The sequence below is a fragment of the Cinclus cinclus genome, chromosome Z (assembly GCF_963662255.1).
Source record: "Cinclus cinclus chromosome Z, bCinCin1.1, whole genome shotgun sequence".
NCBI lineage: Eukaryota > Metazoa > Chordata > Aves > Passeriformes > Cinclidae > Cinclus > Cinclus cinclus.
Window position 1 is genome coordinate 46,555,998 of NC_085084.1, and position 19,495 is coordinate 46,575,492.

General features: G+C 37.0%; 1 protein-coding gene across 1 annotated transcript in view; it reads left to right on the top strand.

Moving 5' to 3' along the window:
* The window catches only part of FANCC (FA complementation group C), a 61,394-nt gene that overhangs the window by 32,899 nt on the left and 9,000 nt on the right, over positions 1-19,495 (top strand). The window contains exons 6-10 of the mRNA XM_062513356.1: positions 466-630; positions 4,223-4,379; positions 11,739-11,791; positions 14,329-14,428; positions 19,114-19,189. Coding sequence (XP_062369340.1) covers positions 466-630; positions 4,223-4,379; positions 11,739-11,791; positions 14,329-14,428; positions 19,114-19,189 — 551 coding nt within the window. The remainder of the gene's footprint in view (positions 1-465; positions 631-4,222; positions 4,380-11,738; positions 11,792-14,328; positions 14,429-19,113; positions 19,190-19,495) is intronic.

Consider the following 19,495-nt stretch of genomic DNA (forward strand, 5'->3'; position numbering starts at 1 on the left):
GAGGACAGCAGGATTCATAAATTGTTTCTGTTAAGAGGAAAGAGAGATTTAAAAAACAACAGGAGGCCTGAAAAGCAGCTAGGTCTTCTCTTCTGGTTCTAAAGGAAACTTACATGGGAGCTATGAATCTTTAGTCTTCCTTCACTGACCCTGGGAAAGACAGAGAAGTGTGCTAGGAAGGATGTGGTGATGGAGCCAACACAACTGGGCCTTCAATTCAGAATTGTGTTGATATCCCTCATATAGTTTGCTTTGAGCACTTAAATATCAACATTTTATATGACTTCTTAAGATTCTGCACACAATAGGAAATGATACGTCAGTAGGCATTCTAGTAAATAAATATGGGACTACATGTCAACAGGCATTCTAGTAAATAATTTTTTCAGCACTTAGGTCTTACATGTAATCTTCTGTAATTAATTAATGTTCTGAAATATGAACTCTGTTTATTTTTTCCCTCAGCATTTCAGCCAGTCGTGTGAATGCTATGTCCATTTTCTGTGTGCCTCTCATTACTTTGCCTGATCTAACTCCATTAGTGGAAACTCTCCTTCTTTACCATGGAGGTTCATCAAAAGAAATTCTTAGTTCAGAGTTTCTGGGGGCTGTGAATGATGCCTTTTTAAAGTAAGTAGCAGGGTTTGTATTATTGCTTTGCTTTTTCATAAGGACATTCAATTAAATTCAAGTCTTTTTTCTAGGTTTGTGTTGAAGTTTGTAAATCAAAAGTCACTCTGAATTCTTCAGAGAGAAATCAGAGTGCAGGGATTGAATTAAAACCTTTGGATGGATTGAAGTATGTTAAGCCACTCACACATAAAGTAGAGGTGTAAGTTTAGGTTTTAGAATAAGCAAGCAAGTAAGTAAGAGTAGGTTTTAAGTACTTTAGAGAGTAAAGGTCTTAGATACCAGTGTAGAAGTGCAAGTTCTAGTGAAGGTTGAAAAACATAGTCCTGGATACTAGTGTTTCTGTGTAGGCTCCAAGAACATGGTTTTAGACATAATAAAACTGTAGTGTGAATATTGCTTACATTTTTTAGATAGAACAAGATAGACCATATGGGTAGTTTATATGTAACCTGGTGTGCTAAGAAACTAGAATTCTTATAGGTTAACAAGTAGTGGTTTAAGTTCATGTTTTTAGCTTGTTGGGTAATTTGTGTATAAGAATCTATGCATTGAGGAGAGATTTGCTCTTGCTCCTGATTTTTTCTCTCCTCACTGCCATCATCCTCGCCCATACGAGCTGCAGCAGCAACATTGGCACTGCCAGGACCTCGACAGGAGCAGCTTCTAATTGGGACTTTACTTGTATTTAGGGCTCCATGCTGAAAACTTTCAATGCTTGTAGCTCTGTGCCTTTTGAAACTGATGTGCCTTTGCAATATACAACTTTATAGCAATTAATATTACATTGCTGTTGCACAAACTGTGACATAACAGCTTTAAATATTGACTGGGGCATTGTCTCACCTATTCCCTAAAAAGGAAGTTAAAACCTTCAATAGATTTTAGGAATTTTGTGGAAATTGTGATAATTTTTCATAGAAATGTCATTTATGTGTCATATAAGTGTATGACCATTCCTGACCTGACATTTTGGGAGCCATTTTAATTTTTCTGTGTGTAAGATTGATCCTTATGTTTGATGTTTTCATAATTCTTTTGGGTGTGGTTTTTTTTTTTTGTTTTGGGGTTTGGTTTTTTTTGTGGGGTTTTTTTTTTTTTTTGGTTTTTGTTTTGTTTTGTTTTTTTGTGAAATTTGTTCTCCAGATTTTAAATTCTGGTTTTCAGCAGATTAGTTTTAATGAGTCAGAGAGGAGCAATTTGTGAAATACACCTTTGCTTGTTTCGCTAACCACTAAACCCACTGTTTTGATAAAATCAGTCTGTGGATGAAAACCAGCTGAGTAAAGCTGAACATCAGCAAGGTTGGCTATGCCAGTAAAGGGAAGATGTCAGGGAAAGCACAGCCTACTTTTGCTTGAGAATTGCTTTATTCAAGTTGTAGCTGAGGCGCTGTGTTATAAACAATTCTTTTAATACTAGAAAATGTCCCTTGTGAACACTTTATGTTGATTACCCATTTCTCTCCTTTTAAAATCAGTTTTAATAGCTTCCTCTGTATTCATCATAGTTTCTTAGATGTTCCAATGAAGATTTTTGTGGTGATCCATTGAGGGCTCCAGACAAAAGTAGATAATTAATGGAAAAGTACAATAACTAATCCATGTGTGTTACTACATGCTGAGCAAAAGAAATGAAAAAGGAATGTGAATGTGGAGGTTTGTAGTGAAAGATGTGCCCAAGACAGATATCTTTCAGTTTTTCACTTCTTCATATTTTGTGGCTTCTGACTGTTCATGTTCCACAAGTTTGGAAGACTTTCAGAGGAGGTTCACAGGTTCTGTACAGATGGTCTGCATATCAGTAAGCTGATGGGCAGTCCATCATGACAGACTTCTGACACTTCATGTTGTGAGTAAGGCCATTCTTTGGATGGTCATAAGAGGTTCTTCTGACTGAAATAAATGTCCCTTTACTTAGCTGTTGAACTATTTACTTATCACAGTGAACAAAAATACTTACTTCACATGGCTTTTGACTAAGTGACTCTTTCAGGGTCCTCAACAAAAGTGCATGGTTTCCCTGAGAGCAGATACAGGCTCACATGTTCTTTGCATGACATATTCCTGAACTGTCACTGAAGTCATTGGTCTTAATGTGAATATGCTTGTATTTAATTTTGTTCCCGCTCTGTTTTCCCTAACTCTGTTGTGTTCTGAACATGTCTTCTTTCTGAACATGGGTGAAGCCTGCCCCAGAAAATAGGGCCCTTGCGGGCTCCAGAGAACTGAAAGTGGTCCTGGTGGGTCTATCTGCAAGTTCAGGTCTGGAAGTGTAATCATTAGAGTTAACTTCCTGTATGGTTTTTATATCTTACAGTTACCACACCTCTGTGTAAGCTTATTAGCTTTCTCTTCCTGCCATAATGTCTATAATATCTACCATGCTACCACAAAAACAACAAGAAAGTTGGTAGTGGCAAAATTAGCTAATCTCTTATCATTCTTAATTTACTCTGATATGTGTATGTGCTTTAATAGTAATATTTAGTAAAACAGCATCCTGAAATTGAGCATTGCTTTACAGTTTTGAAATTCTGGTACTTCAGTTTATTTCTTGTCTCCACATGCACACTTTAAGTGTATATAATATTATGTGGAAAAAAATAAAGGCTTTTAAATGAAATTCAGAATTCTGAGAGCTGATAATTAAATGAACATATGGCAAAATAAATACATTGAAAATAGATCCTAAAATGGCTTTAGTATTCTTTCTGCTAGTATTTTTCTCTTTTATCAGTAGTTTTAGTTTGCATGTACTCTCCAGCTAATTTAAGGTTTTTTAATCTTAACTTGATTTAAGACTAAGACAAATATTTATGGTTCTTTATGTTTTGGTCAATAGGTACAAAAATATTCTAGGATGTTTGTGCTGTGATATCTCTTCTTGGGTGGTTAGTTTAGTATATTTTGATTCATGCTGGTGCACACTGTCTTTTCTTTTGTAGTGATACAATACCAATAGCTGAGGTCTTAGGTGATGAGATAACTTCTTAACTTCTTAACTATTTGTCTGTTAAATAGCTCTGGTAAGTGCTGGTGGGCTGCAGACTTAACTACCTCTAAGTAATTTTTTTTTCTTTTTTTTGTTCTCTTTTTTTTTTCCTTTTTGTTGTTGGTGGTTTTGGATTTTTTCCTTATTTCTCTGCAAAGATAGATAATGCTTTGGTTATACAGCATAAATATTATGCAGGACCTTTCTACTCATCTATCCCTCTGCAGTAGCTGTCTGCAGGAGCTAGTCCAGGTTTGAGAGATTGCAAGGTCCAGGGAAAGGACCTTTCTTGAGAAAGGAAGGGAACTCCAGACCTAACCTTCTGATTCCATTTGATGGGGATTCATTATGACCAAATTTCTAGGTTTTAAACATGTATGGTGAAGTTTCATCTGCAGATGAAGGTGATAGTTCCTGTCATTCTTTGCTATTATAATTTGCTGTTGAACAGCAAAGATCTCTCTCTTGCTTCAGGTTGATCTTTCTGCTTCCTTTTTCCCTAACACATTTTAAAAGAAAAAAAAAAAAAGTTGTTTTTTTTTTTCTTCTTCTTCCTTCTAGTTACTCAGGTAAATCAGTATTTTCCTTTCTAAACCAGGAAGAAGATCTCCCTTCCTGAACCGGCTATCTTCAGCCTTTGGCTTCGTCACTTAACAAGCCTTGAAAAAGCTACCTTACATCTTCTAGACCAGTTGTTTTCCGTTCAGATGAATTCACTGGAAGAAGTGGCTCGTGTCATAAAAGACTCATTGCTGGTATGTGCAACATGTAGTACATTTGAGTTTTCAGGTATGTCAGCATAGAGATGTACATCAGCATAAACGGCCTTTATGGAACAAATGACTTGTTAACACAAGCCAAATCTTCAGTTTTACAAACATCCCTAATTTTTTAGTTTTTATACAGAATTGTAGAATAGAAATAAGATTTCATCCAGTGATGATGAATGGGTAAAGAAACAAGGATGTCGTTGATGAGGGTGCTGAGTACCTTCCTCTGTCTTAAAAAATTATAAACTCTGCCCATGAAGGATTTGAATTTTTTTTCCTTCAGTATCTGTGCCCTTGGAGTTCAGCAGTCTGAACAACTGGAATCTCTTGTAGATTATTTTATTATGGACTGCTTTGTTACTTGGTTTTGTTTGCAAATCTGAACAAAATTTTTAATGTAAGACATTTGCTAAACTGTAATTAAAATTTGTTTTCAAATGCTGTGTTACACAGAACACGAAAAGTCTTCTCTAAGAGAAAACCAGGCACAGTACATTTTCCAAAATAATGAGCTAATTTGCAGCACTAAATGTAAATTTAATTGTTAATTGTAGTGTGAAATAGCAGGTGTGCTATGCACTCAAATTATATGTTTCATAAAATGACAGAACTGTCATAAAATGACAGAACTAACAAATGGCATATGGTAGTTTATTTTCAGCCTATGAAACTGCTTAAAGAGTATGTATTCTAGTCAGGAAAATAATGGTACCTTTAAATATTCTTCCTTTCAATTGAACTTGCAAATCTCTTATTTTAGGGATCCATTATGATACTAGCAAATCTTATAAATGGCTTGGTGTCAGCAGTTCTTCATATGCCATCTGGGGATTTAGGTATTGCAGCAAACAAGGCTATATACAGGATCTATGCCTAATTTTTCTGTATCAGATATAATGTGAGTTGTAGAGAGTATCCAGTATTACACCGTATACCAGCTAAGGAAAAGATATCTATATTTAGGTTATAAATATATAAAAATAAGTAAAATAATTGTTCCAAGTGTTGCTTTTGTTATTTATTTAAAAAGCTCATACTTGAGTTTTCTTCACATCCTGGTCTCTGAAAAGAATGAAACATTACTGTGCCAGTGTACTTAGGTTGTCTTTACTTGCCTCTGCTCCAAAGACTTTGTGCTTTCAAAATAAGATATTCACAGACTGGCAAGACCAGTGCAGCAGCTTTGAAAGCTGCTTAGAAAGCTGCTTTAGAAAGCTGGTTTAGAGAGGACATCCTGTGGACAAAGAATGGAATGAATGGAGCCATAAAGAAGAGGGCAGTAGGCAGCTGGATATTGATGATTGGTAGGCATTGATAAGAGGGAGGGTGCATAAATGGGAGATGGCATAACAAGTGAAAGGAACAGGATGGGAAGCTTCAGAGAGGCAGTATAGAAGGAAAATAATGTGATCCGGAAATTGTGTTCTAGATGCATAATGACATTTTGTACAACATGTACATGGTATTGTAAAGATACTTGTGAGACATTAACTAAGTCAACACTTTGAATCCAACTGTATAATTATTTAGCCTGTCTAAAGAATATTTAAATATTTGTTCAGGAATGTGGATGTGCATTTTTTTGCAGTTGGATTATGATATTTAGGATGTAAGCTCTGTTTACCTTATGGATATGGTAATAGCAGAATCATGAGACAAAACTAGATTTCTACTTTCCTACTTGGAAGAAAACCTTTAGAGGAGAAATAGTCAGAAATATGTTAGTGATTTGATTATAGTACATTATAAGAAGGACATTTCAATAAGCTCTTTCATAATTGCATTATCAGAGTAATTTATCTAAATCAAATATCTTGATTCAGTAATCATACTGTACATAAACCTCATAGAGATCTAAGGTGCCCAGATAGTTGTAAACCACTGTACTTCTCTTATGAAAGAAACTTGATATGTACTACTCATATTTTAATTCCAAGAGTAATTGTTGTGTGATGGTCCACTAACTTATGTTTGTATGCCATGCTACTATGTTTGTGAGTTTGTGGCTAAACTGAAATTAATATTGGAAATTCAGTAGTTACTCAGAAGTTAGAAGTGAAGTGATCATCACAGATGGTCTCTTAGCTTCTTTGGAATTGAGTGGATGTCTTCCTTTCTGAAGTAACTTCAGGGTTTATTGTGTGCATTAACAACTAAATGTGCAGTAAATACACATACTAATATTTTATGCTTTACCAGGAATGGATAGATATGTATATACACAGACTTTTAAAGCCTGTGTATGTAAAAAGAGATGTGATTGAACTGGTGTCCTTTATAGTTTCTGTTTGTTTCTGAGATAGCTTTCCAAAGTAGTTTTGTTTCAAAGGTATGTTGCAAGAAAAGTGCAATAGGTTGAGAGAGCTTAAAACTTGTCAGCTTCTTCTTTATAAGTCATCTGTTCTGGCTGCATTTTATTTTCCACCTTGTCAGCATAGAATCATACAGTCATTATGGTTGGAAAACATCTGCAAGATCATAGAGTCCAACCTTTGATCAAAAACCACCATGTCAACTAAATCACGACTCTTAAGTGCTACACCCATTCAGTTGTTTTTTGAACACTTCCACGGATGGTGACTCCAGCACCTCCCTGAGCAGCCTATTCTGATGTTTAACCACCCTTTCACTGACAAAATTCTTCCTGATGTGCACACAGGTTAAATCTCTGTCCTCTTGTCCTGTCACTGGTTGCCTGGGAGAAGAGGCTGACCCTCACCTGGCAGCACCCTCCTCTCAGGCAGTTGTAGAGAGTGATTAGGTCATCCACGGCTCTCCTTTTCTCCAGGCTAAACAACCCCGCTCCCTCAGCTGCTCCTCACAGAACTTGTGCTCCAGAGCCTTCACCAGCTCCACTGCCCTTCTCTGGACTCTCTCTGGCACCTCACTTGTCCCTGCAATGGGGTGCTTTGCTGAAGTCCAGGTAGAAAATATCCATAATCTTTCATCCAATAGGCAGGTCACCTGGTTATAAGAGGGAATTAGGTTGGTCAGACAGCCTGTCCCAAACCCCTGCTGACTGGGCCTGATCCCCTGGTTGTCCTGTATGTCCTGATGGCACTCAAGGTGATCTGATCCATAACCTTCCTTGGCATTGTGGTCAGGCTGACAGACCTGTAGTATCCTGGATCCTCCCTTCCACCATTTTTGTAAATGGGTGTCACACTGGCCAGCCTTCAGACATCTGAGACCTTCCTGCTTAACTAGGACTAATGATAAATGATGGAGAGTGGCTTAATGAGCACCACTGCCAGGTCCTTCAGTACCTTTGGGTGGGTCCCATCTGAAACCACAGACTTGTGATTGCCAAAGTGGCACAGCAGGTCACTAACAGCTTCCTCCCGAATTGCAGGGGTCTGTCCTGCTCCCTATCTCTGTCTACCTGCTCAGGGGGCTGGCTGCCCTGAGGATAACTGGTTTTACTAACAAAGACTGAAGCAAAGAAGGCATTAAATACATCAACTTTTTCCTCATCCTTGGTGACTCTGTTCCCTTCCATGTCCAGTAAAGGAGGGAGATTTTTCTTGGCCTTCCTTTTGTAGTTAATGTATAAAAACAGTTATAAAAACAGTTCCTATAATCTTTCACAGCAGTGGCCAGATTGTGTTCAAGCTGAGGTTTTGCCTTTCTAGTTTTCTCTCTGTATGACCTAATGACATCTGGAGTTGCCTGCCCCTTCTTCCAAAGGCCATAAGCTCTCTTTTTTTTCCCTGAGTACCCATGGAAGCTCCCCACTCAGCCAGGGCAATTATCTTCCCTATCAGCTCATCTACTGGCACATGGAGATGGCCTGCTCCTGTGCCTTTAAAATTCCTTTTCTTAAAGCATGTCCTGTTCCTGAATCCCTTTGTTTCTGAGGGCAGTTTCCTGAGAGACTCTCTGAACCAGTGTCCTCAACAGGCCAAAACCTGCCCTCTGGAAGTCCAGGGTAGAGGTTCTATTGATCCCCTTCCTTATTTCACCAAGAACAGAGAAACTCTATCATTCCACGGTCACTGTGCCCAAGATGGCCTCTGCCCACCACATGTCCCACAGCCCTTCTCTGCTTGTGAGCAGCAGGTCTGGCAGGGCATGCTCTGGCAGGCTCCCCTACCAGCTGTGTCTGAAGTTACCTTCCACACACTCCAGGAACCTCCCAGACTGTCTCCTCTCCACTGCTGAGTTTCCAGCAGGCATTTGGCAAGTTAAAGTCTCCCAAGAACAAGGGTTAGCGACCATGAAACATCCACTGATAGAATATTTCACTTCATCCTGGTTGGGTGGTCTGTGACAGACCCCCAGCAGGATCTGTGCCTTGTTGGCCATCCCTCTGACTGTCACCCACAGGCTCTCAGCCTTATCCCCACTGCCCCTGAGCTCTACAGTCAAAAGACTTCCCAATGTACAGAGCCAATGAAAGAGACGTTAGTAAGGAAGAAAAGAGGAGTGATTAGGGAATATGTTGATAGATTCAGGTACTTTTAAAACTTACGTAAAATTATACTTGTGCTTTAAAAATAAATGTAATCTTCAAAATAGAAACACATATGATGTTTCATATAAGAAAAAAAGTAGCATTTCCTAATTTAAACTGCTGAATATGAAGTTCAGAAATACAAATATACAATTGGAAGATACAGACAACATTTAAAATACATCACCGAAGTAGTTTCCTAAAATTAGATGTGCTTGACTTCTGGAAATGTTGTGTCCAACTAATTGCATGTGAGTATGGAAATCAGGAGTTACCACTTAAAATCTGAATTACCTTGGGTGTGTTTTCTTCCCCATGTTTATTCTTGCTTGTGGTTGTTATGGAGCATTCTGTGATGTGAATAAAATGCAGATTATTCTGTCTCCTTTTTTTCCCATTTACTTGCTTACTGTAGATACAGATGTATTTTTCTTATTTTTTTAAATTCAGTTCTGGCTTTGTGTTATAAATAAGATTCTGCTTTCTAATAGTACAGATACATAAGTAGTATAGTTCTTTCAGGCTTGTGTCTGGAAAACATTAAAAGTGTATTTTTTTCTATCATAATACTGCACATGCAGCTCCAATTCTCTGTGTTTGAATATTTTTGTTTAGTGTGTATTCTGCTATCTGTATTGTGCATGTTTTAGAAGTGATTGAACAATACGTAGGGTTTGATTTCTGTGAAATGCATTGAATAGTTGCAGACAAAATTATTGAAATGTTAATGCCTTTTTATTTTGAAAATATAAGGAGATAATGTCAAGAAGAAGAAAATTTTATGAAAATCCCTCCTGGAAATGATAATCACTCCCAAATTCCAGAACTTCTGCTGGCAGTTGCAGAATTGTGCTGCCTGCTCTTGTCCTGCTACACAACAGGCAAATTGCAGGGCAGACTTCTGCACTTTCACAGCATTCTTGCTCCGAGTATTTTCAAATTAATTCCATACAGTCCATTGATCAAAATCTTGTGAAATTAGGTTACAGTAGGTTTTGGGCTTGGGTTTGTTTTTTGTTTTTTTTCCTTTTGACTGCCAGGGATGAAATTCATACTGATTTCAGTAGTTTAGATAAAATCCAAGGGGCTATTAACTATGAATTCTAATAGTGAGTACTATTAGATTGCTGCTGTCTGCCAGGAAGTGAGGAATTTTTTATTGTTGTATATAGCACATTTATTTTGGACTTGTTCAAAAGAACTTGGATTTGATCTTGGTCTGTGAGCCGATGTGCTGGTGGGCCCTTTCTGGTTTGTATCCAGTGTGTTGGCTTGTCATCACAGAAGTGTGCCTGCAAAGGTGGGTAGAGGGTCTGAAAGGCTGGGGAGGAGTCAACCCTTTAGCCCACAGGACTGAAAACATACTCTCCCTTCCTTTCCACTGTTCTCCAGTACCTCAGAATGGTTGGGTCTGGAAGGCAGCTCTGGAGATCTAGTCCAGTCTTTCCACAAACAAATAAAACAAACATCCCCCAAAACAAAACAAGAAAAAAGCCAAACCCAAGGCCAGGAAACAGCCCCAAACAGGGAGAGGCCCGTGCCTGCTGTCAGTCTCGTGGTGGGGGCTCCTTCCCTGCTCTGCTGGCAGCGGGATTCGGGGCGCCGCTGCCAGCTGCTCCTGCTGCGGAGCAGGAGGTGGCGCACGTTCCATAGCAAAGAAGATGGGGCAAAACAGCAAGATGAGGTGCCACCTCTTATTTACAGTATGCCAGAAACAGCTGGGAGAGAGGAGGACCTTATCTAGACAGTTTTTAGTAAGGGTGGTTGTTTTCTAATATTACCATTTACGGATCGTATTCAGCAAAGTCCTTGTTCTCCCTGTGTACAGTTCAAAAGACACTCTTTTAATTGTTCTAACTATATAATTATTATAACTTATTTTTATAAACATAGTTTATATATATTATTACAGTATTATATTAATTTTCTACTTGGTGCTTTTTAGCTTGAAACAAATGCATACAAATTTTCAGTAGTGCTTTATGCACTTTAAGGTGTATTAATGAATGCCATTTTATAAGCACTATGCTTCCTATAATTTATAGAATGCATTTTATTAAACATGCTTTACTCTAGTCTGTTCAAGAACTATATTCTTACCAAATCTTCAGGCACTAACATCAGAGACACTACGTGAGGATTTGCTTTACTGCTTTGAATTTAATTTAGTACTCTGGGGAATGCATAAGTAGGATTTTTTTCTAAGTCTTCTATAAAAGCCTAGGAATATGGAATTAGAAAGCAGTGTGTTAACTGGTGCCTGTTTAATTATAACAACTTTCTCAAAACAGTTTTTTGTGTGGTAGCATGGTAAAAGGCTTCACTAGTTTAAAAAAAATATTTTGATGAACTGAGGTATTTAGCTTGTACTAGCAACTCTGAAATTCACAAAAGAAGATAATACTGTTAAAAAATGTCTTGGGCAAAAATGCATGCAAAACTATTAAAGACAAAGATGATAAAATCAGTCTCTGGAATTTAATTTTGAAGATGTAGCAAGAATCTCAAAGCACATCCAGAAAGGGTTGTCTGCAAGGAGGAAAGAAAAGCTTTTTGAAAAATCTGTTCCCTGTGTCTAGCCTCTAGCAATTGCATGCAACAACCTGTTCTTTCTGTCTGCCGCCTTTAGTATTTGTAGTGATTGTTGTTATAAACAGTTTGGGATCCCAGGTGTTTGCATTTATCAGCTGTTGAGCCTGCTTGGTTTTGCTACTGAGAATCCTAAGAGTTCTAATCCTGAGAAAAGGGTTTAGTAAGAGTTGATCTTAGAGTTACAGTTTAATAACGGGTATGTAATAGCATCCATGAGTTAAGCTGTAAATTATGCAATGACAATTGTGTGAATTGTTTCTTATTAATACCTATTTTTTCTTCCATTTGTTTATCTACAGCCACAAGCAGCAAGCCATCCTGCTATTTTCAGAATCATAAATGAAATTTTCAAGTAAGTTACTGTGGGAAGGGCTTTAGATGACCCATTTAAACATTGAGGTTTTCTTCGAGAGCAGAGGCACTATTATAATCTGAAACATATTATATTTTCAGGATATCTTTTTCTTTACCTGTATACTTTAAAGTCCCTTTCTGTGTAGTACACTGCAAATAATGAAAAATGTTTAAAATAATGTTAATTTTAAATAAAAGTTACAGTATAATAATCACTGGTCTAATAGCTGCCTACATTGTATTTTAGCCTTTGAAATTTGTAATTTATTTTGTACTTCAGTAGAGATTTGTGGTTGAAATACAGTTTTGAAATGAAAATTATAAATGCTGAAATGGCTTGGCCCATGCCAGCATGAAAGTAGCATTTAGCAGAAACCTTTGCACTTACCAGTGTAGCCTCTTTTACATTTTGTTTATGCCTTTCAGGATTTATGCTTGTCGATATGCTCTTAATGGCCTTAAACTATTGATCCACTTGTTAATAATGAATTTGGTTTTGAATGCAGTAAAGTTGTTTTGAAGCAACCAATATATTGGTTACCACGTGGGGGCTTCAAATCCTCTATACTCAGTTTTCAGTGGCTTTTCTCTTCTTTTCACTTGACTTAATACTTACTAATTTTAAGTAGTTCTACTACCAGGGTTATCAGTATTAACAGTTCCAATACAACAATAATGTACTTAGTGACTGACATCCTTTGCTCATCAAGTGTTTCCCTTCTTAGGAAGACATGTGTTCAGAGGCATTTGTGTGTCTGTGTGCACATTTAGGTTTGTGCAGGCACTAACAGATGAACCTGGGCTGTAGAAACTGTAGACCACTGTATGGTGAGAGTGGAGCCACTTGGGAGTCACTGCTCTGACAGTCCTTTGTTGCTGTGGTCCCATGTCTGCACACAGATAGCATTTTCTGAAGAGTTGAGATTAATCACTTTCCCAAAGCAAGATGCATGTAAAAATTGATGTGACTTCAGCAGATGTGTACTGATGTCTTAGGCTGGAGGCTATATATTTTGATGGTACAGAGAGACAAAATTTGTCCAAGCTTCTTCACTTATTTAAGGTCATGCTATATAAAATATTTTCTTAAAAAAGCCACATGACTTCACTACTCTTTTGTATCCTTTTCCTTTGGTAGACAGTAGAAATTGATAAAATTATATTTCTCATCTAATGCAGGACTTTGTCCAACACAGTATTTCCTGGTAAAACTTTGCACGTCTATTAATGTTTCAGATTGTCTTAAAAAATGATGTTTTCCTGTTTCTAAGCCTACATTTCTGTTCCCTTTCTTTACTTTGAATTGTTCCTGCTTGGTATTTTTAGAATACGGTGTCTCATCTCCTCTTGGTACTTACATGAAGCTGTATATGTTAGCTGATTTTTGCAGACCAGTTGGTTAATGCAGCCTTCTGTTTATTTTTGTTGTATTTCTCTAACATCCTTCCAACTATTATCAAGTGGTGTGCAGATGTTAAGATACTGTTCCAGTTGTAATCACATGTGAGATTTTAGAGAGCTGCTGGTAAAGAAAATGTACTTCCTTGCTTGGAAACTGTTAGGTTTCTATAGATGGCACAAGACTTCTATATTTGGGGTTAGTTTTCTATTACAACTATGGATCTAAGCATTCTGACTCCTTCTGTAATATCTTTTCCTGCTATTTGAATGCATGTTAAATCATCACATTGATATTACTTGATATTACTTACTGCTTTTATTTCCCAGTGTTTTCTTGCTATGTGTGGCTATACAGAAATCCATACACCTAGACTGTCTTGAGTTTCCATGTTCTATTTCTTCTTTTTATATCAGTGATTATATTTGCCTGTAGTTTTGTGACATTTCTACATTAACAGTAATGTGTTAGCTCTTTATATGTTTCGGAAGGAGTGAAACAATACTCTAATACTTGTATCTCAGTGGCAACTTTGAACATTTTTTCTCCTCTCTACTTTATGTCTTTCATATAAAAGAATGCAAATTGCTGCTATGCGTTTTCCTCCACTTGTTCTGTTTGCTCAAGGTTATTTTGCACTATGGAAGACAAGTTGAAGCATTCACCTTTTTAAACCTCTAGAATGGCCTGTGAGATGCAGTCCCACAAAACGCTATGAAGTATGCTTAACTTAATCATGGGAGTAGTTGCTATGAATACAATAAACTGATCAGATGCCAAATTTGGCTAATAAAGTTGTGCTAGTCTTTTAAATTGCATACTTATTTAGGTAGCATAAATTATGTGTCTTAATTATGTATATTGTATATATTTACTAAGTCTATCTGTAGGAGTTGTGTATGAGGTGTTTTATTGTTTTTTGTTTGTTTGTTTTTGTTTGTTTTTTTTTGTTTTTGTTTTTGTTTTTGTTAAAATAAAATTTAAAAAGCCTGCAAAGTTAGTATTTCTATTAGTGGTGTAATGAGCTCAGACACAGTTTATATAAAGAATATACCTTTTTCTTTCATTTCAGTTAACAGTGGTGTGATGGGCAGATTAATTATCTGATCTGTCATATCTAACTTTTCAATGCCTAGGAATGCACTGATGGAAACTGATGGAACCTCAGAAGTTGTGACAATAATACAGGTGTTTACACAGCTCTTCCTTCAGGCTCATCAGAATGAAAACAAACAGGTTTGTCACAATCTCTTTCTTAGTGTTTTTTACCATTGAAAAATTGCAAAATTTCTCAAGAAAAGACCCCAGTTCCACTCTTCAGAGAAATAACTGAATATAATGAGGTAAATAATAGCATCCCTCTGTAGCTGCATAGATACACCAAAGTTCAGTTCAAACATCCTCTCCTGCACATAAAATTATAGCATGAAACCAACATTTAAGAGCAATTTACCTAACTTAACCCTCAAGTACATCCACCTAAAGTGCTGCTTTTCACAGGCTCAGTTCCCCTGATGCTGAAATTTCTGCCTGTATAATGAACATGAACATTCATCTTTGATAAAAATGAGGAAGAATGCTAGATGCATTATTCTTTTGCAGTAGCAGCGTCTCTGATAATAAATGAAGCAGAGATAACAACCCCATTCCCAGTCCCCTAAATAGTTATTAGTAGGATATTGGATAGTCATATTTGTCTGTTCAGAAGGTAAAAGACACATAATACATACTGGGACACAGAATACATTCTGATTTCAGTTCCTGATCCTCAACAGAGGTCTCTCTGAAATATTCCTTGTCCTAAATTTTCAAATTTTACACCTTAGTCTGTCTTCTGCACAGATTTTAATACAGGTCTTACTGAACTGAATTAAGTGAAACTACTTTTGTGTTAATTTAAACAAGAGCAAGATCAGATTTTTATCTTAAAAATTTTAAATACAGGTATGAAAAATCTTTTCTTACTTACAGGTTGCAAACTTGACTTCAGATTCCCAAATCTCATGGTCACATCCTGACCATCTTGTTTGTGTTTTGGAATCAAATTCATATGATGCAAATTTGGAAAGACCCTTTTAAAGTAATTTTAAAAATTTACTTTCCACTTGAAACTTATTAAAATTCCCAGTTCCTTTGATTTTTTGCATCTTTTTGAGGGAGATGGTAATTAAGAGAATGCTGGGATTTCTTGAAAGTTGTGGCATACTGGCTTTTAATTAGCAGTCTAATTGAATCTGTCTTCTAGCTTCAGGCATCTGTCTTGCTTAATATATTAATACTGTGCATGATAATCTTGTGCCACCCTGACTGCATGGAAACAACATGCTGTGTAGCCCCAGGTGGGGATCAGTGGGTGAGAATGAACATAAAGATTCCACACCCATTAGACACCCAAGAGCTTATCCTGCTGTTCAGGCAGTATGTTTTCTTTGAGGTCAAAGTCCTTCACCTGCTGGCATTACAACATGGACTATTGCTCATTTTTCTAAAGTGGTTTTAAACACTGAATTTCCTTTATTTAACTTGTGTACTGTTTAAGTCATGGAGTTCTAATTAAGGTAGTATCTTCATTGGTAGATTTAAAAGTCCCTTGTCGAATAGAATAGTATAGTATAGTATAGTATAGTATAGTATAGTATAGTATAGTATAGTATAGTATAGTATAGTATAGTATAGTATAGTATAGTATAGAAATCATTACATCAACTGTAATTTTAGCTAACAGTTTGCTTGCAAAAAGGCAGGTACTGATTGCTTCCTAAACTTCAAGTCAGTCAGATCCCTTTTATTTTCCCTGTGGTCATACCATTATTATATGTATTCATAAGGTATCTGTCTTTGTGGTATCTGATTGCCCTTGACAGGACATAATGTGCTCCCTTAGCATTTAGAATAAGAATGGTAGAAATATTAATGACAGAAGGTGAAGTGGATTCTGCCTGGTCATTGAAGCCTTCAGAATTTATAGACAGTTAATTGAAAAAACTCTAGGCAAACATGAATCCATAAAATTTGCAAAACAGTTGGGTCACATCTGGCGGTTCACAGGTTTGTATGGTAGGAGGAGAGTGATGCTCTTCTGCAGTGTGGCAGCTGTCAGAAATAGCTGTCTTTAACTTGGTAGACCATTTAGAGAGAATAAGGTTTGGCAGAAAAAAAGCTGAAGGGTGGGTAAAGGCAGTCTTACTGGGTTTAGGACAGTTTTAGTTCTTCCATGTTTTTGGAGACTGAAAAGAGTATAAATGGAACGTGGGGTTTAAACCTACTTAGGAAAACGTCTCTTTTCTCTAGTCAATGAAAAAGAAATTAAAGAATGGGTGCAGTGAGATCACTGTTGGGATATGTTTTGTACTAGCAGATTTTCTTTAAGTTTGTGGTGTTAGTGAAAGCAGACCTGAGGATAGCTGGTTTGTGTTGCTTGTAAATGTACGAAGTTAAAGTTCATATTTCTATTTGATGGAAATTATAATTTCCTCATGAGTTATTTTCCCTTGATCATTTCAGAATTGTCATTGGTTTTCACCTGGGAATTTTGTTTTAAATAGCTGGATAAATATTTTAAACCAGTGTTCGCTGTTTATTTCCTGTTATACATCATGGCATTTGTTATAACCAGTTACATCCAAACTTGTTCTTGTTTTGCATTTTGTAATGGCATATGTGAGGAAAGAACTGACTAAAATACTGTGTTTATATGACAAACCTTTTTGGCTTTGGCTAGACAGTATACTGAAAATTGTTTTTCTCTTAACTTCACAATATTGTTTTCATATGTAGTATGCGCTGTGGGTTGTCTTGGTTACTATTAACTGTATCAACGGGCTGCTTTTTCACAGGAGTTTTTGGTGCAAGTTAACTGGCTGCATGCATACTTTACTATAGAAATTATTATTTTTTGTAATTAGCCTAATTCCTCTTGACAAGTAGACTTCTAGAGTGTTAGTATACCAGTGATATATAGGCTAAGAAGAGGGTATATATTAATGTGCTGTAATTTCACTTAACTATTGTTGACAGAACAAAAAAAATGTAGTAGAAAATGTGTTTATGTTTGTTTATAAGATGCATGTGTATATATGCCAACAGAAAATAGCTATTAAATACAATCTTCATTGGATTTACAGCTCAGTTACATTTTATAGAGTTCATATACCCAGTCTGTGTTTCAAGAGATGATCTGTTAGCTAAATGACTTCTTACTCCTAAAAAAGAAGACAAAGGAGTTCTAAGATTAATGGTATCGAGATTCAAAGATGTAAATGAGAGAATCACAGATTGCTTGAGAATTAGACATCATCTTATCCAACTCCCCAGCTCCAAAGCATAGCTACTTAGAACCAGTTGTCCAAAGACTATATCCAGATGGGATTCTACAACTCTTCTCAGCACACTGTGGTAGTGCTTGGCCACCTCACAGTAAAAAGAAAGTGAAAAAATAAATTACAGAAGTTTTTTTCTGATACACAGACAGAACCTCCTGTGCTTGAGTTTCTGCCATTACCTCTGATCCTGTCATTGTGCACCACTGCAAAAACCCTGTTGTTCTGTTGTTTTGCACCTGCCTTTTAGGTGTTTATATACATTGGTAAGATCCCCCTTGAGCCTTCTCTTCTCCAGGTTCTTTCAGACTTTCCTCATAGAAGTTCTCCGTCCCTTTAATGATCCTTTTGGCCCTTTATTTAACTGGGCATTAACTAGGCATAGTATTTCAGGTTAGGCTGCTGGAATGGCTGATGACAGTGCTGAGGGGAGGGGAAGGGGCACCTCCCTGGAGCTGTGGGCAATCCTTTGCCTAGTGCAGCTCAAGATATCACCCTCTGTCACAGGGCACACGGCTCACACTCACCTTGGTGTCCACTGGGTCCCCAGGTCCTTCTCTGCAAACTGCTCTCCAGCTTGGTGGCTGCCTGCATGTACTGGTGCCTGGAGTTATTCCTCCCCAAGTGCAGGACTTCATACTTTCTCCTTGTTGACATTTATTTGGCTTCAGAAATGGTCAGCCCATTTCTCCAGCCTGTCAAGGTCCCTCTGGATGGCAGCACAACCCTTTCATGTATCAGTCACTCCTTCCAGGTTTGTGTCATCACCAAACTTCCCAAGGGAATTTGCTGCCCCTTCATGCAGGTCATTAATGAAAATGTTAAAGAGGACTGGACCCAGAGCTGACCCTGCTGTGCTCTGGTAGTTACTGGACTCCAACTAGATTTTGTGCCAGTGATCACCATGTGGGCCTGGTTGTCTGTCTGTCTGTCTCAGAGGGAGTTGGTATTGCACTTGCACACAAATGCTCCATGTTAGACGTGCCTGTAGTACATGTTTGCAGAACAAACAGATTAAAGGTGTGCTACTGCTAGTCTCAGCTACACAAGTGTTCACAGCATACAAGTTGCACGTTCTCAGATAAACAGGGCAAGTCTGTTACTTGACACTGCCCTACCTGCTGCTGGATCAGGTCCTAAGAATTTTAGGTTTCCATTTTTTAACAGATGGCAATAATCTACACAATGCTCTTAGATTCTGTAGATGTTTTTAGCTCTTAGTTTAACATCATCTATGAATCTGTTTACACTGGAAAATGAAATAAAACTAGTGTATCTTTTAAGCTCTGCATATTGAGAATGCAAACTTATGTGATTACAGGGAAAAAGACTAAGACTAGTAAAATGTAATTTTCTTGATGCTCTTGAATCTTTTTTGATGCATGTAATTTTAAAATCTATAAATAATTACTTTTCATAATCAAGCATTTCCTAAATATACCCCTTTAATATGCAAAAATCCTAAAACTAACTGAAGAGTTAATGTTCTGTTTTCTTGCTTCAGTCTGTAATGTTAATTACTGCCTTAGATGAGATTATTCATTGTGTGTTTGTTTTAAAAACTGAAGAGAAACCTCTAAAAATAATGATTTTGTGTCTTAGCATAAATTTCCACTGAAGGCCTACTTCCCAAACCATCACCAGCCCCTTGTTAGAAGTTTAGCCAAACGTCCTTTTGGTAAGTTTTTCATTGAAGCATTTGCAGAATTATGAATCTGCATGGTCTGTATAAGTCTTAAAATAACTTTAAAAGGGACAAAGATACTTTTTGCCATTTCCTTAATAGGGTATGTTTGATTTGGCAATTTTAATAATATTATTTTAATGTATTTTTCTGCAGGAACATCTGATTCTTATGTAACAATACTACAAATGTAACTTTAAAGAAAACTAAATCAGAAGTGAATAACAAAGAAAGAATACATAATTATGTAGGGATGAAGCCATGTTATAGAGATTGTAAAACTACTGCAATCTTCTTATG